The following is a 23,130-nucleotide window of genomic DNA, read 5'->3' on the forward strand; positions in this document are numbered from 1 at the left end:
GGGGCCAGCCAGCTAGGGCAGGCGGGGCCGAGCGCTTTGTAGCAATGCTGCTCTGGCTTAAGGGGCGGTGGGGAGAAAATTAGCATGGCAACTTCACGATCTGGTGGAAGGGAAGGTTGATACTTAATTATAAACTCTTCGTATATATAATGTATACATTTAAGTTCACTTTTTTGTGGCTTTCCTTCACCCGTGGGCTGGGCTGCTGCTGTCGGGCCTTCCCCTGCCTGGCCCTTGCTCTCCACGGACAGCTGCGGGCCGGGGCACGCAGCCCGGGGGGGGGGGTTTCCCTCACTGCCGGGAGGAGGCCGGCGGCCCGGCCGCGCCGCTCTTTCCGCCGACGGCTCCCGGACGGAACTTCAGTGCCAGCCGCTATTTCCATCCGGCGCCTATAGGCAAAGGCGCGGCGGCACCGGGGGGCTGCTCAGAGCACCGTACAGGAAGCTGTTGTTGCTAGGGTTTCAACTGCGGAAGCGGCGTGCGCCTGCGGCTCCGCCGGGCCGGGCGGGGCGGGGCGGGGCGGGGCGATGGCGTCGTTGGGGCTGAGCGAGCGGGAGCAAGCCGGGTGCCGCGAGCTCCTGGATTTTCTGGAGACCGAGGAGCTGATGGCGCTGACGGACACTGTCACCAACCGCCTGGTGCACCCGGAGAGCCGCCAAGGTGCGCGGAGCCCGCCACGGGAACTGACTCCTGCGGCGGCCTTTCCGGCCAGACCGCCTCTCGGCCGCGGGGTGGGGATGCTGGAACCTGCCCCTGTGCCCCGCCGGCGGGCGCGGCCGCCCGGCCCCTGTGCTCCCCTTTCCTGCCGGCCGGTTGGCCGCGGGCCTGGCGGCAGCGCAGACGCAGCTGGGTCGGAAGTGGAGGCGGGGCCGGGGGTTGCGGGCGCGTCCCCGCTCCGCTGCCGCTGGCTTCGGGCCGGGCCGTGTCACAGCGGCGGGTTGCGGGGCAGGCGAGCTAGGCCGGTGTGCTGGACCTGTCCAGGGGGATTTTCGGGGCCCTGGAGAGCTGGCAGCGCTGTGGCGAAATGTGCTGCTGCGCTTTGTTCGGTTGTAGCTGTTGGGAGCCTTTTCCTCCAGCGGGCCTGCGGACATCCGAACAGCACCGGGATTTGGCTCCTGGGAGCTTGGGGTTTGTTTTGGCCAAAGAACTTGTGGATGCTAGTGGCTTTTAGCAGATTTTCAGATCTTAAGCACTACTTTTTCTCTCTTAGACCACCCTCCACCCCTCCAACCCCGGTGAGCTTCGTGCACTGCTGTGCCCCTGCTGTGCCCTGTTAGGGTTTAAAAACGTATTTAAAACCCAAGTGTCCCTTGCTGTTTGCGTTCACGACATTCGCTTTCAGGTTTTGAAAGGGTAAAACACAAATCAAATATTGAACTTATTTCTTTGTAGAACAGAGCACTTTCAGGTGTGACCATCCCCCATCACTCTGTAGATGTTGAGATTTGTTTCGTAAAACTTAATTTTGTCTGTGAGTTCCCTGAGGCCACTCAGCATATTGCCGTGAAATATACTCATCCAAAAACCTTGAATATGTTTCATGTGATATAACTCAGACCTGTAAGATTTGCCAAACATATTTCTTAAAAAGGTCTTATGCCTGTAGTTTTTCTTCTTGCTTTTTTATCCACTTTTTGCAGTCATTGTAGGTTAAATTAAAAGATGTTAATTTTTTTTTTACTTCAGCTATTAGTCTCTTTTTGTTTAAACTTACAGTTTTTATAGGCAACGACTGTTAAGTACCCAGCCTCAGTTCAGGTGAGAACTGGCTATCACAACTACTTTAAAAGTGAATTTCAGTTTGTTGTATTTCCTAATTTTGCCACAGAGCCTTGTAGCTGATTTTTTTTTAATGTTACATTTCAATGCACTGTCATTGTGCTACGGTGCATGGTGTTTTCTTATGAACCTGGGAGTAGTAATTTTATTAGCATGGAAATAAAGCATTTAATTCCATTTCTGTCAATCTTCAGGAACCTAGATGGAACCTCACTTTCACAGACTGTGTTGTCTGAAAAACTGCAAACTTCTGGTACTAGAATTCTTGTTCAGCATACGAGGAATCAGAGATTACCTTAGTTATCTCTCTGTCTGCATTTCTGTCAATTTTCTGTTCACGGGAAACATTTGAAAACTTGCATATTCATCAAAATAACAATGTGTTCTCTGACCGAATCATGTGAACTACCCATTTGATGCAGAAATTAAGATTCACATTCCATATTCAGAAGAACCGTAAAAGATTTGTCTGGTTCTTCTTCCTCGGTGTAATCTTGCTTCCAAGAAGACAGGTGGGTGGCTTATTTTGAAATACCCCAGAGCTTTTCAAATGGAGAATTAAACCAAGCTCAGCTTTTGCTAAGTGAAGGTACTGTATGGTGACACGAAGCAGGAGGCTATAAATGATTTCATGTTAAATGAACTTATTTTGAAGTTAAGGCTAGCTGCATCTCAGGAAGTACAGGTGAATTGCATTGTGTGCAAGAATCTTTGTGCTTCTTGAAGCACTTGGAGTTTCTAAACAGCTTGAAAATACTTGAAGAATATTAGTAATTTCATTTGGAAGAAAAAGTTGCAGCCTTTTCATCAAGCTCAAATAATACATAATAAGTTCCAAGCAGTCATCGATACTGGAAGCAGGGATTACAAGGTAGCAAGGTCTTCAGTAAAAACAGCACCGTTTTTTAAACATGTTCCCAAGTCTTTGAGTATCTTCTCGTCTAATATGATTACGTCAGATTTCAGTTTACGAACAAACTTTTAAGTCTTTGCATTTCATTTAGGCTTGTCTTGTACTGTGTTTGGAGGTGCTGGTCAGGAGTTTAAGAAATGGAATAGGTTTGGGTTTTAATTGTGAGAGAAGCAACTGCTAACTTAAATTTCTTTACTTGCAGAAGCCATTCATGCCATTTTGGTTTACAGCCAAAATGTAGAAGAACTTTTGAAACGCAGAAAAGTCTATCGAGAAATAATTTTTAAGTATTTGGCAGCACAAGGAATTCCAGTGCCTCCTTCCTCTGAGAAACATCTACTCATTGATCGTGTAAAGCAGTACTGGAGTGGGCAGCTCACAACACGTGCCTCAGGGTCAGGGGAGAGAAGACCACACGCAGAGGTGAGTGCTGCTTTCTGAGAGACCTGAGGTTGCTTAGTATTGCTTTTGCAGGATAACCAATGTAAATGTTCTAATGTACATCCAAAATGTGGCTCTTCACCTGTATTTAGGAAGGTACTGAATCTCTTTAACTCTTGTTTTGTTTGATTTTAGTTGGGGTTTTTTACATCATTTAAAGGTGTCTGTGCCAATGTACCACTTGTAGAGCACAGTCTTCTGCTCTGTCTTGCAAAGTATATTAGTGCATTTGAACTCCAATGTGCGGGATCTTCTCCATGCTTTTAATTTTTAAGTTGTGCTGTAAGCTAAAATAGAGGGTATTCACAAATAATTCTGAAGATTCATGGACAACTGAAAACAGTGTTAATGGTACAGAAACGCTGCATAGCCCCTTGTCATTTTTTAATGGTGGATCTTCTTAAACCTTTGATATAGATCCGGGATTTCCAGTCATCCTCCAGCCCCACCAGGCATTAGCGATACCATTGATAGGGCACATCCCAGAGCAGAGCAAAGAGATGCTGTCGATAGTAGATCATAGGGCGAAAACGTCTGTTGGACTGTGGTCTAAAATGTTGCAGGGGAGGGAGGGAATGGAGAGGAAACTACCTTTTTTGTAAGTGGCCTTGATCTACTTTTAGAGGCAGTGCAATCGAAGCAGCACTGTCTGTGAGCTGTTTTCCTTTTTACCTCTTGCAGTGAGAGTGCAGAACGGATTTTAGTGAATTTTTATGTCGTGGAAATGTAAAGTTTGTCGCAGTGCCAGGTCTGTCATTTTTTTCCCTTGATATTAATAACACTTAATACAGTGTAACTAAATGTGTTTTGGCAATTACAGGTTATTTGAAGTTCCAAATTTTGACATTTAGCAAATCCTCGTGGTGTCATGATCTTTCAGTGTTTTATTAATCTTGGATCTTTACCACATAGTTCTAAATAGCCACCTTGCTCTTTCAAGTGCTGTACTTCTGAGACCTAATGGGCAACAGCCCCACCAGCTGGATTGTTAGAGCTCTGTAGCTGTTGATAACCTATTGCGTTGAGCTTGCTTTCAGGGATTAACTGATGAGAATTATGATTTAGCTGGGAATTGTTTTCAAAACAATTTTTTGTGTATATACTTTGTTTAAAAAAAAAAAAAGTTGCTCTTGCAAGAACACTTCCCAAGAATTACCCCATAACAAAGTTTTATGATCGAAGGTAAGTAAATTTAATTCTCCAAAGTACTTCAAACACATTCACAAAGAATGAGAAATTCAACTGGTTTATTTGTCACAAACGTCTTTCCTTGCTTTTGTTTTCTCTTAATTCTTGTGGCCCTCACCATTTTGAAGAAATGGGTGACATGAACCTATGTAACAGAATTAGAAATTAATTACAGTTTATTGTGAAAGAAATACAGCAATTTTATATACAAGTCTCTAAACTTGTCATACTTAATTACTTAATACTTATTTAAAACATGCTTAATTTAATACTTACTATACTTTGATCTTAGCAAACTTTTGATTTACTTCTAAAAGTCTTGCTGTCAAGTTGCAAATACTGAGAAGCCCTACAAAACAACTGTGTGTTTAATTCCTGTTCAAAAAACACGTCACCTTACAGTTGGAGATCATGTATGTTTACGTTGGAAAGCTTGGATGATTTTTCTTGAGTAAAAAATCTTACTATTGTAAGAGAAAGCAGAGGATAAACAAACTACGTATTTACAAATTAAATAGGCTCACAGGACTGTTACTTGAGCATCTGATTGTTCCCTCTTACAGTGACGCTTCCTTTGGAAAGAAGTGTCCTCTAACCCAAATGTATTTTTATAATCAACTTAAAAACCTGTCTTAGATTTCTAATTGCTAAGCAGCTCGTTTCCTAAATGTTTGTGCTTAAATTTTGTTATTCTTCTACACATAGTGGTAGACATACCAAGAATTCAAGGAATAGATTTCTTTTTTCTTAGCTTGACCCATAATAGCGTCTAAAAAAACCTTACTGCTTACTTTGTTGTAGTACATATTTAGTGATTCAACACTTGCAGTGGTTTGTCACCCTCTTCTGAGATGGTTTTAATAACATGACCATTGGCTCCTCACTGATACTTGCTTTTGCTACTTACTGTGAATTTGGCTTCAAAACTTTATACCCACCACTCTCTTGTCAGTCTCAGCAACCCATTATTAAACTTAAATATTATTTTGAAGTATTTCTTATCCCCCTACATCTTAGATGTATTTTAGGAGAGAGGGTGTGTGTCATTTTCTGTAAAACAAGGGAAAAAAGGGCATAAGTGGCTTGTCCATAACCTATGGGGAATTCGTGGAAGATGTGTTTTGAGTAGTTTCATGCTTCCTTTCACTGTCCCATTCTTCTCTAAGGCTTCTAGACCAGAAAAGAATCTTTGACTGAGCCTTTCCAAATTATTCTTTGAAGGTTTGGCTGTCTGCTAGCAATGTTTACTTTGTGTCGCTACTTAAAAATACTTTCTCAGCAGGTTCAGTGTTGAACAAAGCATTTTATAACCATCTGAAGGAAGGATTTTATGACACGCTGAATGGAATTGCCTTTATTCCCAGAGTAAGGCTATGCTGCTATGTGAAAATCCCTGCAGCCCTCCTATCCCAATGTCATATTGTCGCAGTCTGTTTTAAATGATCAATTGTATAATTAGAAATGTAACAGATTCCTCAAGACTTCTGCCTATTTTGGAAGAGCAAAGGTAACATAAATTGTGGTTCTCTTTGATTTGGGCTCTTTTCCTATTAGAAATATGGTGAAGACTACAAACATCACTCATGAAAGTGACCAAGAATCTTTTGGATGATTTTTGGCAGTCTTGCTGCCAAACAGGGTTAAATTCAGGCACGTGATCTGGTGGAGAAGAAGTTCTAGAACACATTAATTCTTTGAGTGTTAGTTCTTCCTGAATTAGTTTTGTATTTTGTTAGCGTATTCCACTGACATAGGTAAAATACCCCCATAAATCAGAAGTATTCTTTCAGCTTCAGGTATCAGGATGTGCATATTCAAAAGGTGACTTCCTTTTGAATAAGTACTATTTGTTCTTATCAGCTATATGAAGATGCAGACACTAATGCAATTCAGCAACTTAAAAGATACCAAAAAGAAGAGACTGAAGGCAGCACGAAACAGGAAAAACATGTCAACATAATTGCTTATTTATAAGCACTTCTTAGTAAATTGATACACCTTAATATGAGATTAGCTTTTTCAGGTTGGGTCTGTATCATTCTGTAGCCGCCTTCTGGAAATGTAATGGCCAGTGAAAAGTTACTGACCCAGGTACTTTTTAGTCACCAGAAGTTTTGTCTCTCAGTGTGAGACTCCTGATCTCATGGAAGTTGTTCAAAAATGCTTCCCCTGCCCTTTTTCAGTAAAACCAGGATTTTCCTCTTTATTTATAAACTGTAGACCAAGACAAAACTTGAAAGACTATTTTAACTGTAATTCAAAGAACCTACCCTGATTCTCTGGATAAGGTAATCATGATCTTAACAATGAATGAGATTCTAGTTTGTTGTTTTTCTTCAGACACTCTGTCTCAGAACGCTTGAAAAAGAACTTAGAATGTTTAAAATAAGTATTTACATGATTTTATGTTGTTCTAAGTGGTAATCTTGCATGTGAAGGCTAAAGAGTTCTAAGAAAAAAATGTGCTTGATTGCAGAGTCATGGAGAGAGACAGAAGCCACCACAAGGTGACATTCGTGATCTAGGAGAAGAATTCTGTCAATGGTTCTTTGGACTCCTGAATTCTCAACATCCCTTGGGAGTAAAATCTGAAGAAAGATGGGGACCACAGCATTTTTGGGAGGATGCCAGAATGAAGTTCTGTTACAACACATTAGAAAAAAACATGGAAGAATATGTTGGTGCAGAAATGGTGAGCCTTCGTCTGCTCTCGTTAGTTAAAGAAGAATATCTTCTATTCAATCCTAATTTGCATGTCAATGGACTGAAATGCGCCATGACTCGACATGGGTTAGTACTGGTAGCAGTCGCTGGCACTGTCCATAGAGACAACACTTGTTTGGGCATCTTTGAACAAATTTTTGGACTCGTTAGCTGTCCCGTTAGGGAGAATACCTGGAAAGTAAAAGTTGTGAGTCTTAAAATAGTTGGACAGAATGCTCTGGAGCCTGGGATGCAAATTGAAAAACCCTCTATAAAATATGAGTCAAACCAACTGCAAGAGTTGTATGATGGGAAAGAACTGACTGTGTTTGAATCTCAGAAATTCTGAGCAATTCTTTCACAACTGAGTGACTGGGTGAGGCGGGGAACATACAGCGCTTGTAGTGCATAGTTGAATATTGAAATGGTTGCAGCCATGTGATGATGTCTCTTTTTTGAGTCAGATTTGCTGGATGACAAACTGAGATACAGAATCTAAAGTATTCATATTGGTGATGCTTTTGGGCACCTTTCCAAGAACTAATAAATATTTCAGAGTATTACTTTAGATTTAGTTAGGAATTACTTTAGATGTAGTTAGGAATGGAGTTAGTTTGGTTATTCTTGGTTACAAAACATGGTTACATTTAAATATGGGTTGGCAGAAGTATATCATGAACTAGATGACTTGGGCTTCACAAGCAGAATTGCTTCTCTTCCGGACACCAGTTTAAACTCTTACCTGACTTGTAACAGGAAGTCATTGCTTCTGGCTTTTTGAAACTGGGATTGGTAAGTGTCTAAATGGACATCTAAGTCCCAAGAAAACCATCTGCCGCTTCAGGAGTTTTTGGAGAGAACAGACAAAATAATATGAATGGAGACTGCTGCCAGTTATGTTCTAAATGTGGTTCCGTCACTGAACAATAGAAGTAGTTCAATGGGACAATGCAGGGAACTTAGCATCGTTGAAGTCTTTTTTTCTTTGGGTTAATAGCTTCCTTTCCTTTTACCTTATGGTTCCAACTTTGTGATGAATACAGACAAACTCTCTCTGTCTGTGTCCCCAAGCAGACAAATTTGAGATGGTTGCCCAGGCATCCATTTCTAGCACTGACTCTCTTGGATCAAGTAGTTGATTTCATGATTTACAGCAGCACTGTATGAATAAAATGCTTTGATAATTATTTTGTATATACTTACAACAGAGGTTTTAATATAATAATTGTGACTTTTGTATGTTTTCTCAAAATAAGAATTTTTTCTACTCTGAGCTGCTTTATTACATTGACTAGAAGTAACACTGGGCAGTTACAATGACAGGTGATATTAAATAAATAATCCAATTACTACTTAATAACTGAAATTATTGCCGTTGCAGAACTTGAATTTTTTTACTTTTTTTTTTTAATTTATAAGTGATTAGAGGTGAAATGAGATCAAAACTTCTTTTTCCACAGCTTGCTTGCATTGTTTGGGAGTTTTGTTTTAATTTTATAGCTTCGCCAATACAAGTTGTGAAAATGGAAGCATTCCCCGTAACATGGGAAAAGTTGTTTTGGTTTTGATATGTTTGTCAAAGATGACAAATGGTAAAATTATGGGTGGGTGAGGGGAAACAAGAAGATTCAGGTGTGCACTGAACTGGTTTTTATGAACAGTCTGAATCTCGAGTGCTCTTTAAAAATTTCTAAAATAATTTCTTTTATAAGCAAAAGTTCAAATACTGCGTTGGAATGTTCTTTCCCAATATCAGTTGAGTTGTGACTTCTTCAGCTACTGATGTATAATAAATACAAAATCAACTTGAATTTAAAATTTGTAAGAAGCAGTGTCATCGCATGTGTTGAGAATTGCATGCCTCTTCCAACGAGGACAAAAGCCTACCTAAAGGCCTAAATGGGTGCCTTTTCAACATTCAGTATGACAGTCCATAATTCAACTAAATATTTTGTCGTTTGCAGAACTGTACTTTGTAACTGGGACGTAACTGTGACTTTAGTCAGTGTGTTAAATACGAACATGACTAAGAGCGTGGCTTTCATTATTGCTTTAAGCTGATGTGGTGCGGGCGGTCCCCTTCCTCCACGCAGGTACGTGTCCTTGCTTCCTTCTTGCAGCGGCATTAATGCTTGTGCTAATTCAGAACAAGAGGGAGTGGGGACTGATCCCAGTGAAAGCTACGTCATTGTCAGAAACCCTTAAGGCTGATCAGCTCTGTGAGAAGGCTGGCCACACAAGGGCTAGCGTCAGCTTGAGGAACAGAGATGAGAATTTGCTTTTTTTGGTGACAACCTGAATTTCGGTGGGATTAAGCAAGTGATCAAAAGCAGTCTTTGTTCATTCTTACTTTCCAAATGTTTATGCCTGATAACTTCAAAATACTGAATGCAAGAAGCGTTGTGGTAAATCAGCTTTTTACTAAGGCTGGTACCTAATGAGCTTGTTCTTAGTCCTTCAGTTCTCCTACGCAAAGTATGCAAGAAAATGTTAAATTGTCACAGACTTGTGATCGCTGTGTAAATCCCTATTCTGTTGCAGAGTGGAGTAGGTGCTGTATGATTTACTGACCTGTTGGTGCAGTTGCTGCTCTTGTATTGTTGATCAGGCTGTTAAGAATCTGCGTACATTAGTCTGTGCTCATTAGCTGCTGAATGATAACTGATTTTTGCAGCAGCTAATTTTGGTGTGTGCTTATGGCTTACTTCAAATTGTATTTACTAAGGAGCAGCTGGTATCAGCAGTTGATGAGCAGTTGGTGATTGCTGATGAGCAGAAGTTATCCCAGGCTGCTGCTGCTGCAAAATGCAGGAAAAGGTACAGTATCTGCTCTTCACAATCTCACCACCTGAATATTTGGTAGGCACTGACAGTCAGCTGATGATGACTAGCCGTGGTTTTGCAGTTATTAACTGGTATGACTTTTTTTATGCTGTGATACACCTTCCTCTTTCTCCCAGGCCTGCATTCCCTCTTTCAAAAGCATACTCGTTCCTCCTAGATGCATTCTATTTCCACTTGGAAAAAAGGATTCCAGTTTTAAAATGGTTCTTCAGGCTCTCCATCTTGCAAGGAGGCAGAACTGTGTTTTGAAAGCTGCGACCTGCACGCAGTCAGTTTTAGGGGAGGCAGAGAGGAGGTGATGCCTCTGCTCTTTGACATTTCATGTATGTAGAAGCGTGCTTGTTTTGTGCCACATGAGAGTTGAGAGGACATATTTGTAATACTACACCACAGGATGTCACAGGTATTTTTCTGGTGTTCTGATTATTGTTTATAATACTGGGAGTTTAGAATTCAATTTTCAAATCATTGTCACATTCAGAGGTTTGTTTTTTTAAGAGTAGAAAAACACTAACTGCAGGGTAAATTTGAGAAGGTACTTTTAGTTTAACCTTGACTTTAAGGAAATGTTAGGACTTGTTTAAGTGGAGTACAACCAAAAAACTTTACTTGAAATATTTTTGGAAGTGATTTCATCACTCCCTCTACATGTTGCTGTTCAGAATTAACTTCTAGTTGGTTTACCTTTGGGAACAATGGCCATTTTAGTTGCATTTAGGAGATTCAGAAAAATTAAATGAAACGTCTTTAAAACTTTTTTCATCAATTTTTCTTTGTAGCACTAGTTAGTCAAAGCTCAAGACAAATATTTCTCAGTAACAATTTCTTATGTCTATCACTACTACTTAAGCTGAAATGCTAAATTTATATTGTCCAGATATGTCTCTGGAAAACAATTTGATAGTAAGCAAAATACTGACTTGCAATGAAGCAGGCAGAACTTGCTGAATTATATAAATGTTAAACAGTGGAAATTGTGGCCCTCTGTTCTAATCAGCCACACCAGATGGATTTAGTCTTTTTTTCTCTGACGCAGGAAGCTTAAATGTCTTAAAGCAATACATGAGCAGAACCTCTGTGATCATGCAGGCCAGCTACCTTACTGCAGGTTATGCTGTGTTGGTTTGGCTGTGCTTATTCGCCTTATGCAGAAGAAGAAAAGCAATCACAAGGAGACCTTACACAGAGCATTAAATGAGTTCTGACTTGTGTCTGTGGACTAAATATGCAGCAATGCTCAATTGCATGTTATTTTATCAAGCATGTAATAGTAAGGAAAGAAATGTGTTTCTGTGGATGCTCATTTCCTCCATGAAATTAAATTTTTAAGTGTATTTAGGAATTTGTAAAAGGTGTCTAATATTCTTCATGTATGTCATGCTTGCTTAGTAATCTGAGGAGGAAATCTTAAGGTTGCTGACTAGTCTTCATCAAAATACTTGCTAGGTTGTATTTTTTTCCCTCATAAATTGCAAAGGTGGATGAACATTGCCTTTGCAGACTTCAGTGTCTGTTTTTCTTAATGTTTCATAATGCATGTACCGTTAAGCGAGCTGTCAGTTTGACTCTGTTTCCTACATCCAGTTCCCTGACCTTAAAAACCCCAATGCTTATTTCAGGTACTATTTCAAAAGGTGTGCATTCTTCACTGCTGCTGGAAAAACTATTTCACATCTCAGATTAGCTCTAGTTTATTAGTTCACAAATTTATTGTAATATATTCTGGTGGTGGCTGCAGAAGTAGCTCAGTTGTTAAACTATTGGATTGAGGAAAGCAATTTGTTTAGAATTGTGACAGTTTTCTCACCTGAAACGTTTGCAAGCAATAACATTTCTCACACTGGCTGCAGAGTACCTACAGTCCTCTTCACATATCTTAATCGAAATTAGGCAGGATAGAAATGACAAAGTTTCCCTGCTAAGCACTCTATGAAAGTGCAGGCTCTTAATTCTGTAGGGAGTCTGGGTGCCTTCAGAAGCATATAGATCTCCTAATTAGCAGGTTATTTTGAAATGGGAAGCTAACAGTATGTCGGACACTGCTAAGGACATTTCTTCGCACCAAGGGTCATACTGGCTTTGCGGCTCAGAAGTAAAGCCTGCTGTAGGAGGTGGGGGCACGCAGATGTCTGCAGGAGAATCGGCTGTGCTGACCCATCTTCTGCTCCATTGTTTGACCAGATGCTTGTGCTGTGTTTTTTTCAGAACAGGCTGTAGGAAACTGTCTTAATCAGCGCACCTCATATGCACGGATTTTATGCTTTTCAAGTAGTATGAATTTGACTTTATTTGTAAAATCTCTACTAACTTTTTTTGGCAGTTGAAATAATTTGCATAAACCAAATGGTTTTTGTGGCCTGTAGCTGAAAACTGATTTAGTATGAATTATATAATTGTTTAAAGAGAGCAACAGATCTAAAGATGGTGATGGACTGTGTAGAGCAAGTTCATCCTACAGAGTTCTGCCAGGCAGTACCTGGTGGCAGAAGAAATCCTAGTGTTAGAAAATATGAAAGGTGATTGCAGCAGCAAGACTGTATCGTTGCAGAGTACTGTATCTTTACCATCTCTGTATATTTTATCAAATGTGAAGATCTAACATTACATATAATGTGCAAATGCAGCTGCTTTGCCAGCACGACATTACTAGGCACTGCAGTGTTTTCTTGTCTCAGTCTTCAAGCATCATCTGTTGCAATATTTTTTTTTTAGGTTGTGACTGATTTCTTGATCTCTTCAAACTAAACCGAGAGAACTCAACTGTTTAACTGTTACGTATGAAGAACTGGAGGAGAAGAATATTTGCTTGAAATACTGATTTTTCTCTAACTCCCAGTTATTTTGGACAAATGTCACATACTTTTGACAAATTGGTTTTAAAGAGTCACAGATATTTATTAGAGTGGAGTCTAAAGATGGATAAGTAATGCCACGTTCTTGTTAGTTGTTTCTTCTAATGCATGCTCATATTTGAAATTCCCTGTTGAGGTGCTTCCAAGACCATGAATTGACGTAAGCAGCTAAAGAAGGCATTCCAGGTGATTAACTTTAGCATTTCTTTATTGTTCTGCTTTTATTTTTTTCCTGTTCTAAAAAATTGTCTTCATTATGGCAGGAAATTTTCCATGTTCCCTTGTCACAAGACACTTCTGCTTCTTTTTGCATTGCTTGCTGTTTCTTGCAATCACTTATCTTTCTTCATAGCTTGTTCTTTTTCCCCTAAGTATTTGAGAAGGGTAAATTCTGCAAAGTGATCAAGTTCTGTAAAAAGAGAAATATAGGCCTTCAGTAAAGAGAGCAAAAACCATAGGATTTGGCCTTTAGCTCATGTGATGTAATTCAATGTTCAAAGGATTTTGTTTTTGAAGACTTACTGCAGATTGATAGTTTCTTTTTTCAGGAAACAAAGTAGAAATCCTTAAACGTAGTGTTTCTCCCACAGCTTGGAATTAACAGGAGCTGCTGTCAACAACTATTTTTCCAGATGTATTTCATTCTGAACCGTCAGGCTCTGGTTTCGAGTCTGATGTATTCACCAAGGCAGAACATAGGGCTCTCTGACCTTCTGTATAGCGATGACATACTTACAGTGCAGTTGGCAATTCAAATACTACTAATAGCAGGGACCATAGTAGCCAGAGACAGGAAAGAGGTAAACACATTTAGTCCGCCCATCAGTAAGGGCTGATAAAAGGTGGGTAAGTAAGGCAATTTCTGTGGGCCTGTGTGCAGGAAGGTTGGAGGACAAGCAGCTGGCAACTGATAGCTGTGACCACAGCAGTGCTTGCTGGAGTGCCTCGTTAATCGAGGAGGGGAAGACATTAAAGAGCAGAATTTTGTGTATACTGACAACATTTCCGCCGGTGTTAAAATTCTTAATCTGAGATTTTGAGGTTCAGTTTGTGACTGATGTGAAGTTAAGCCTCTCTCTGGAAAGATTAATTAGCCTGGATGCCGTGTAAGTAAACCTGGAATGCGCAGTGATGCCAGTCGGTTGCAAGGAATTCTCTTTTTTAAACGCATTTTCAGCTCCTAGTAGTAGAGAGGAACGACCCCTCCTGTAACCGCAGGGGTAAGAGCAGAGCTGTAATCATCCCTGCCCTCTCTGCGGGAAGTCCGGAGCCTGGTTTGGCCTCAGCAGGCGTCATGGCCTTGTGGTGACACCTGGTGGCAGGCTCATCGCCTGCCTCTTCTCGGACGCTTGATAAACCGTGCACTGCTGCGGGCACAGGCACTCGAGGCTTGCTCTGGAGACGGGGGGGGGAAGTGCCTGCTTTATCCGTTCGTTGCAGGCAACGAAATGGCCTGACATTGCCAATGGCTCCCTTTGCCTTGATCAAAAGGAAGGCTTGAAGGCAATCCATCAGCCCTTGATAAGGATCTGAGGGATGTTTTAAAGATTTCAGCCCATCAGTGATGTCAAGCTGTGATATTCAGGAAACCTGTTGTTCTGTGGTTGTAGAGGGAAACGTTATGGTGATAAGAAGGCTTCCTGGCAATAAAATTTCAGCTGACTTGTTAACAAATGCATTTCTTTTGGTGTCTGCTTCCCTGTTTTGTTTTTTTTTTTCCAGAATGCCTTGCTCGAGTGCCTGGGATCCTGAAGGCAGCACAGTTGCTGTTTCTCAATATTGCTTGTAACTGCAAATCTTAATCGCCTCTCAGGCCAAACAAGAGGAGGCTCACCCTCATTCAGAGGTATTCCATAGCCCTCTGTGTCATGCTGAGTTCAAACAGAGTTCGTTTGTTGTTGTTTTTTTTTTTTTTCAGGTTTCCCAGTCTTTATTGAAAATGCCAAGGAAACAGTCAGATCAAATATACTGGAAATCATATTTGAACAGAGAAGCTAGACATACCCAGCCCATCACATTTTGCATAGAGTAGAATGAGAGGAAAGAAACTTCCTATCTTGCTTTCATAAACTTAGAGAGAGAACAAAAATATGAAATTTATTTGGCTTGTTGCCAGTAGTAATTGCCCTTACAGGGGCTCTTTAGAGACGTGGATTAGAACAAAGCAGAGGTTTTTGTGATAATCTTATTTGTGCAGAGAGGCAATGGTTCAAGCTGTACTGGCTTCAGTTGTAAAATTGCAGTAAAAAGCATCCAGAAAGCCACTAACAGTCATTAGCTGTTAAAGCAGCTGTAGTCGTTTTTCATATAGGTAGGTGCCGAGCTTGCCAGGCAAGTTTATGCAGTTAGAAAGGAGAGGGGGAATGGCATGCAGCCTGAGGGTTCCTCCATTCTGCTTTATGGTCTGGTTGGCCCCCCTCTGGAAAAGGCAGGCGTCTGCTGGAAGGAACAAGGGACATGTAATTCGTGCACACCCCCTTCTCCTCTGCACTCTGAGAGGATACTTGCAAGGGGAATAACATCATGGTGTACGTGCTGCCGTAAATCATTCATTTTAAAACCAGTAAAAGCCAAAGCTTCTCATCTAGATGAGGTTTTGGTGCCTTGCCAGCATTTTCCCACATGAGACTATTGAGAGAAAGGAAATGGCAATTTCTAATAACTTGACCGTGATTTAACAAAACAAAAGAAAGGCTCATCCTTTATCTCAGAGCTTTCTCCCTCCTGAACTGCTGAAGTCTGCCACAAGCCTGGTGGCTTGTGTCTGAGAACCTCAAAAGAAGAAAAAGAGTAGTCACTGTCCCTAATAATGGGCAGGAGCAGCTTTCAGGCAGGGAATGAGTGAATGGACTAGGGCTCCTCCACCGAGAGCAGGGGCAGCAGGGAATAGTAACTCCCCACCTCTGTGGGGAGAGTGAGCAGTGAAGACATGGATATTGGTGGGATTTGTCTTAGTTTGCATTGGAAGCCTATAGAAAATTATTGCAAGCGTCCATTAAAGCAGCCTGGCTAACTCCAAGTGCTCTATTTGAATAGTCATAATTCCAAAATAGCAAACCAAGTGTTTGGTTTTTCCTCTTAGCAAATTGCAGAAGCTCACAAGCATATGGAAAAAGATGTTTTTATGTTCTGTCTCAACAGCTATCGCAGCCCTCAAAGGCTATTTTAGATACCACTCATTGTCATAGGATCATCTAGGTAATGTGGGTGTTGTACTTACATTTCTGCTGTAGCTAGTTTTGTCCTAGAGTGAACCATCTACAGCGTTCTAAGCGCTTCTACTGTAGAAAGCTTTTTAGTCCAAGTCAGGAGGCTGTTTTTGAGGAAAATGTCATGTTTGCTGCCACGCACACTATCAATGTGTTTTGATTCACATTACAGAGCACCCTTGGAGCATGCACTCTGGGTTCCCTTTGGATGAAACCAAACTAGAGAGAACCTCCAGCCCTGCACCTAAGGTACCCTGACTGCTGCGAGGCAGTCAGTCCACAGGACCAGCCTGGAGCTAGCGGGCAGTAACCCCCCAACATGTATATAGTTTGTGTGCTGGCATCATCTCAGGAACAGCTGTTTCATGCTCCTGTTGCACAGCACTGTTTGCTAATGTAAACGCAGCGTAAGGGTGTTGAAAATGGTATCATAGCCTCCTTAGGACTAAATTAAATTAGTTTTCATCATAATACATCTATAAAATGTGTGCATATATGTATATACATATTTTTAACAAGTCTTTCTCCCCCTTTCTAGCATTTCCCTTACTAGAATTACATTTCAAATGGAGTAATTGTCAGTTCCTCTTTAACAGCAATAAGCATAAGACATCATGTCAGTACTTGTTCATCTATTCCTTTTTCTCAGTTCATTAATATTATTTATTGCATGGCTGGATTTTGAGTATTAATGAATTCTTCTCAAAGTTTGCATTTTTTATTGAAATAAATTGATCCTTTTAATATCTCTTCAGTAATTATGGGTTTAGATATATTTGCACAGTACCCTAGGTCTAACAAGATTAGTGGCGAGAAAATCGCATTCTGAAGATTAGCGTGATATATTGAGTTGAACTTTAGGATTTTACTCTGGTGTTTTCATTATGGAGGTTTATTACAGAAAAACACTGTCTTCAATTACTTGCTAGCTGACGTGCATCTGAAATGCTCAGATGAATACCCATTTTTTCTGAAATTAGAAACTTCAGCTTATGAGATACAAACACGTTAAACACTGCTATTAGAAATAGTTGTTATGGCACTAAAAGGATCTCAATATTTTAAATTTACAATTCAATTTTCAATTTTGTCCGTGGCATGCATTATTGCATCTGGGACAGACGGACAGTGACCAAACTATGAGCTCTCTCTACTGGCCTGTTACAAAGGAGATAGTGGTGTGTGCATCCTCATCAGCTGTTGCACCTTAGCCACTGACTACTAAGGTAATGTAAAGGAATGTGAGGTTGAAATACTTTACACACCTGCCTTGTTGATGCCTGATGTTGTTGTCTAGTACTTTGTGTGTGTTAGATTTGCACCTCTGTAAAAGCTTTGTATACAATAGAATAAAATAAGATGGAAGCCTTCTAAGATAAGGGCAAATTTCATTTGGGTTTATGTGTCATGGGCAAAACTGTCTTGACTTGAAGAATTTTTACGTGATTGAATTTACTGCCAATTAATACAAAGTTTTAATTGCCGATTTGAGGGTTGAGAAGAAAGAAAACAAACGAAAAAAAACACTTAGGGAAACCCCTTTCCTCTCCCTTCCTCAAGGTCAACTTCAGTCAAACACCTCCCTGGTGTCCCCTTCCCTTGCTTTCGCCATGTGTTATCCTCAGTCCCACAGGGGTGCCCCTGCCCTGGCGTGGGTGGCCAGTGAGCCACGGTTCCTCAAGGCTGTCTCTACCCCAGTGTGGGCTGGCTGTGGTCCCTCAGGGTTGTCCCTGCCCCAGCGGGGGTCCCTCAGCTCTGCCCCCCTTTGGCATGGAGCACCTCCTTCCAAGTACGTCTCCAGCTGTGTCCCCAACAATGTCTTCTTCCATGAGTCTGCTGTGTCTTCCAGGGTGTTGCCAGCCCCTTGCAGCTGCCATTCTCTGAAATGCGTCTGAGCTGCGGTGCCGTGGGTTCCCCTGGCTGCCTGTGGACCTATTTCTACATTAAAACTGGTGTTGGTGCTGCTGAGCCTGCGACAGAAACTGATAGGTATCTAACTGAGTGCTACCATGGGGCATATGACTTTGCAGCTACTGTAATAGTTATAGAAGTCTCTTTCTGGCTGCCTTCAACAACTGCTTTGCCCAGACATAAAGGGAAAGGTCTCTGCCGGGGGCAGGAGAATAATATGCAATTTACTGGGATGTCAGTGAAGGGTTAATAGTGAGGACAAGGGCTTTCGGAGGAACAGAAAGGCAAATTCTTCCCCAGGTGAGCTGAATTTCGGTGCTAGTTGGTCTTCCATGTTATTGGCCCAAACTGGGCTTTTCTTATGAATCCTTCAGGTTTTATAGTCGGAGGCCAGGATGCCCGGCTTGTGAACTTGCTGAGTGCTGCAGCACAAGTGAGAAGAAAGTGAACTCACAAGACGGTGCTTGCTTCAGCCCAGCGTGACACCCGTTTACAACTAGATGGTAAACAAGGACCTGTATGCATAAGTGGTGTCATTGGTATACTGAGCGGCGACAATAAAACAATTGGATCATAAAAATATTCTGTAAAGCATTCTAATTAAAACACGGATAGAGGTTTTTGTATCAGGGAAAACCAACCACAAGCAATTTTGCACTGGGAACACAAGCATCATGTTTGCCCTAATGCTTTTATGTATATAACAGAGGGCTTTGATTCAAGCCCAAAGAAAGTTGGATGCTGTCAAACTATAGCTGACAAACATTGGCAGCCAGCTGACACTGCTAAGTACGACGTATATCATTTTTTTAAACCCTGTCATGGAAAATATCTGGCTGCAGACTCTGAGTAATCGAAGGCTCCCCAGGAAGAAACTCTCTGTACATGACTCCTTTTGGTGGTCTTGTGACACAAGAGACAACTCTGCAGCTCCTTTGAGAGGACCACTGACCCTGTCTTCCAACAGCCCCAGGCGGAGGTAAGAGTGTCTAGTTACCCTGAAACGTGTTTATCGGACGTGTGACTCCACATGCAGAAAGTTTGCTAAGCAAAAGTGTCCTGCAGCTTGATTGTAACATACTGGTTCCTGCTGCATGGAAAAGTAAGTTGTGATTTCTTGTGTCCTGGAAGGCAGAAGCACTCTACACGTTTGAAAGTTTGATTAGTAACTATGCCACGTTGCAATCGCGTAGAGATGGTGCAGTTACCTAAGTAGTGTTTTGGGACGGCTACGTGTGTCTAATTCACCTGTACACATAGCACCTTAAATCAGCGCTTCACTTCAGAAAGCACATATTATATCCCACCGTGTGCTTCCCTTGGCCTCATGCACCCAGTGGAAAGCCAGAGAGAATTAGAGGCCTTGTATTTTCCTATCTGCTTACAGTAACTAAAGCATTAAAAATTAGGGAATGGGCTTAAAAGAAAATTACTTTTACTTCCATTTTCTTCTAGTTCTCAGCCCTCTAACTTGCATGCAGGATACATTTCCAAGTTGTTCCCCACACTATATGTTTTTTTTTCTCCTCAACACAAAGATTTAGCTGCAGAAGGAGGATAGATTGACCATTTCATCTTGAAACCCTGAGCTCTTTGCTTCACTTACACATGCCTTCTGCTCCCAGTGTCCCCACAAGTTAGTAATACACTCCGTGTTGACAAATCCTTAACATTTTCAGTGTGCAAAAGGGAAATGGTAGTCCTGGAAGGTTGTTCCCCTTTTCCCGCTCCCAGTGTAGCAGGTTGTTGAAAGTAAGTTTCTGCTTCTCTGAGCTGATTTTGTGTGCCCTCAAGAGGGTAGATGGCTCTGCACTTTGTCCTGCCGTGCCATGGGTGCTTAGTGCAGCATCATTAACATGAAGGGTCCTCTGTTGCACTATGAACTGTAGTTCACTCCAGTAAGAAAATGGCTTGCATGTCTGCCCTGGATCCATTTGAAAATAAATCCTGTCACTTAAATGGAGTATTCTTTTGTGCGGGAGACAGTGGTTACCTGCACACTTCAAATCTTCAATGTCTATTTTTAATGTGCAAATCCTAACTAGGTTAGGTAGACTTGCCAGGTACAAAGGTAAGCTCTATATGTGCTACTGTCTGTAGAGGTATGCTTTTTGTAGTATTACAGTTTTTGAACAGAAGTAAAATTGGGCCAGAAAAATACAGCTTCAGATCCCAGGCCAAAAGTGAAGGGCTGCTAGATTGGATTTCTATTTGTTGTAACTACTTTGTTGTGGTGTAGTTTGATCTCCGCAGGTGTAAGTTATCAGATGAACTTTGTGCTCCTGCGTGTATGGTATTTAGTATGTTTTAATTTCAAATTCTCATTTTCTTATGTTCATTCTTTTCTTTGGATGTATATGCGGCCTGCTTTCTGGTTTTCTTATTGACTCACATATTGCCCACTCTCCTACCCTTTAGTTTTGGTGCTTTGTGGAACATCTCAGCTGCTGAGCGCATGCCAGGCAATGTCCTCAAGGAACAGTGCCTGACTGCATATTGCAAGCTCATTAGGGTTTTGGGGGGTTTGGTTTTTTTTTACCTTCTTTTTGTTTTAGATCCAGAGGTATATTGCAAAACCTGAGGTGAGTAGAAGGGGAAATAAATTGTCTCTTGCAATAGCGCTGGTGATTGCTGTCTTGGTTGTTAAGTCAAATGTTGTGTCTGAGTGCATTTGTTCTCATATTTAATGTACAGGCAGAAGTGACACTTTTTCTTCTCAACCGAAATAATATTTCACATTGATCAAGTCACTTTCTTTTTCTAATTTCTCTGCTACCCCTGAACGGTTATTCACACAACTCCTTTTCTGACCTTTTTTCTCAGGGTTGCTGGTGCATCTCTGACAGCACTGTTACCTCTGTATTTCCTTGATGGGTGGGTTTGAGAGCAAAGAAAAACCTCCGTTCCTGTCCTTCAGCAGCACATGAGTCAGGTATGTCTTCTGTATGCACCCAGGGCAGGAAACACTCTCACAGCATTCCTAATGATCCTGCAAGATCTTTCTCACTAAGGTGAAGCTGCTTTGTGAAGGATGGCTGTTCATCTGAAAAACACCAGTTTGAATGCTGGAGTGACCTGACTTTATGTGACTTGGGCAGTACAGAGAAGTTTATATGCCTGTAATTATAATATTCATCTCACACTATTACTGTGTGTGCAGATAATGCCTTAATGCAGGGAGGCGAGGTCAGGAAAGCAACCTTAGGGCATGAACTAGGTGGCTTTCCTTCAAGTCGCTGGTGTGTGTGTAGGAGAGAACTGCTAATGGCTGTCCCAAAAGTATAAACAGGCTTTGACATGCAAACAGTATGCTAATGCCTGTCAATAGCTGCTGCAGGGAGTCCGTCTTCCCCGGCTGCTGTAGCAGGAGAAAGCATGGGGTTAAATCCGGTTGGCAGCTGGTCACGAGCGGCGTTCCCCAGGGCTCAGTTTTGGGGCTGGTCCTGTTCAATATCTTTATCAATGATGTGGGTAAGGGGATCGAGTGCTCCCTCAGTAAGTTCGCAGATGACACCAAGTTGGGCGGGAGTGTTGATCTGCTGGAGGGTAGGAAGGCTCTGCAGAGGGACCTGGACAGGCTGGATCGATGGGCTGAGGCCAACTGTATGAGGTTCAACAAGGCCAAGTGCCGGGTCCTGCACTTCGGCCACAACAGCCCCAGGCAACGCTACAGGCTTGGGGAAGAGTGGCTGGAAAGCTGCCCGGAGGAAAAGGACCTGGGGGTGCTGGTTGACAGCCAGCTGAACATGAGCTGGCAGTGTGCCCAGGTGGCCAAGAAGGCCAACGGCGTCCTGGCCTGTATCAGAAATAGTGTGGCCAGCAGGAGCAGGGAGGTGATCGTGCCCCTGTACTCGGCACTGGTGAGACTGCACCTCGAATACTGTGTTCAGTTTTGGGCCCCTCACTACAAGAAGGACATGGAGGTGCTGGAGCGTGTCCAGAGAAGGGCAACGAAGCTGGTGAAGGGCCTGGAGCACAAGTCTTATGAGGAGCAGCTGAGGGAACTGGGGTTGTTTAGTCTGGAGAAGAGGAGGCTGAGGGGAGACCTCATCGTGCTCTGCAACTACCTGAAAGGAGGTTGTAGCGAGGTGGGTGTTGGTCTCTTCTGCCAAGTAACTAGCGATAGGACGAGAGGAAATGGCCTCAAGATGCGCCAAGGGAGGTTTAGATTGGACATTAGGAGAAATTTCTTTACCGAAAGAGTGGTCAGGCCTTGGAACAGGCTGCCCAGGGAAGTGGTGGAGTCACCATCCCTGGAGGTATTTAAAAGACGTGTAGATGAGGCGCTTAGGGACATGGTTTAGTGGGCATGGTGGTGTTGGGTTGACGGTTGGACTCAATGATCTTAGAGGTCTTTTCCAACCTTAATGATTCTATGATTCTATGCACATAAGAGCAGTCCATGTGTGCTTTCCTGGTGATGCTGGCATACAAAGGAAACCAAGGCTTTGCCTGGAAGCAGGCTGCTTGGTCAAGGTGTTGATCACTCTAAATGTCTTGAAGGAAACAAAGTGGCATAATTGTGAGGGGACCGTGACCCACTATGGGCTTGAGGGCGAGGGGATGCTCACCTCTGCTCTGAGCTCTGGGGGTGCATAGGGGCCAGGGAGGTCTATCCGCTTGTGACATGCACCTGAGGAGAAAATGTAATAATATAAAAATACAATATAAAAAACTTCAGCAAGCACTAGGGACCTTGATTTTGAGAAGTCAGGGAAAAGAGTATTTTTCCAGCACTTCCTTCCGTGTGGCTTTTTTCATACTTTCTAACTGATATGTGAGCCGAGATTTGGAATCCATAGAACAAGTTGGGGGGGTAGGGTTCATTTTTCTTTTATTCTTTTCTTTTCTTTTTTTAGGCTTTGTTTCATGTCAGGACTTTGAACACTCTGCAGAGACACAGCTCAAACCTGGCGAAGTTGTGCTGATGCCTTTGGCTGGTTCTGTTAGCTCCAGCCAGAGGGTGGGAAAGGGTAGAACTGTTTTCCGAGGAAACAGATTTTTTCAGACAAAGTCCTGTAGGAGGAGGTGTGAGTTAGGACTGCTGAGCTAAAACAGGAGTGCTGAGCTAAAATGTTTTGTTCTATTTCAGTTGGCAAAGTCCAACCAGAGGAAGGTGATAGCTTCCAGCTCCGATGATGTGTAGGAGCAGAGAAGAAATGCTCAGTCGTCTTCTCCTCCACCTCCAAGTAAAAGCGGGATCAGAAGGAGCAAAACTGGCTTGTTCTGTAGCTCTTAACAGCAAAGGGGTTTGGCTTTTGCTGTGCTCCAACCTGCGTTCATGTTTGTG

The 23,130-nt window shown here is 42.2% G+C and overlaps 1 protein-coding gene across 2 annotated transcripts; it reads left to right on the forward strand.

Annotated features, from left to right (window-relative positions):
- Positions 1-437: 437 nt before the first annotated feature.
- Positions 438-21,259, forward strand: C1H3orf38 (chromosome 1 C3orf38 homolog). Of its 2 annotated transcripts, XR_012676665.1 has the most exons (5): positions 438-660; positions 2,895-3,115; positions 6,798-9,841; positions 12,581-14,566; positions 16,102-21,259. XR_012676665.1 is itself a non-coding variant. In XM_075169352.1 (3 exons), exons 1-3 carry the CDS (start codon positions 528-530, stop codon positions 7,371-7,373), a joined length of 930 nt encoding a protein of 309 aa, XP_075025453.1. In that variant the 5' UTR covers positions 438-527; the 3' UTR covers positions 7,374-10,445. The 2 variants fall into 2 exon arrangements, 1 of the variants encoding a protein (XP_075025453.1); XM_075169352.1 differs by lacking the exons at positions 12,581-14,566; positions 16,102-21,259 and having other exon boundaries at positions 6,798-10,445.
- The last annotated feature ends 1,871 nt before the right edge of the window (positions 21,260-23,130 follow it).

Source organism: Calonectris borealis, chromosome 1 (assembly GCF_964195595.1).
Source record: "Calonectris borealis chromosome 1, bCalBor7.hap1.2, whole genome shotgun sequence".
Lineage (NCBI taxonomy): Eukaryota > Metazoa > Chordata > Aves > Procellariiformes > Procellariidae > Calonectris > Calonectris borealis.

Coding starts and splice junctions, on each gene's coding strand:
- C1H3orf38 (XM_075169352.1), top strand. CDS start 528: ATGGCGTCGTTGGGGCTGAGCGAGCGGGAGCAAGCCGGGTGCCGCGAG. Junction 661..2,894: donor GCACCCGGAGAGCCGCCAAG/GTGCGCGGAGCC, acceptor CTTTACTTGCAG/AAGCCATTCATGCCATTTTG. Junction 3,116..6,797: donor AGAGAAGACCACACGCAGAG/GTGAGTGCTGCT, acceptor GCTTGATTGCAG/AGTCATGGAGAGAGACAGAA.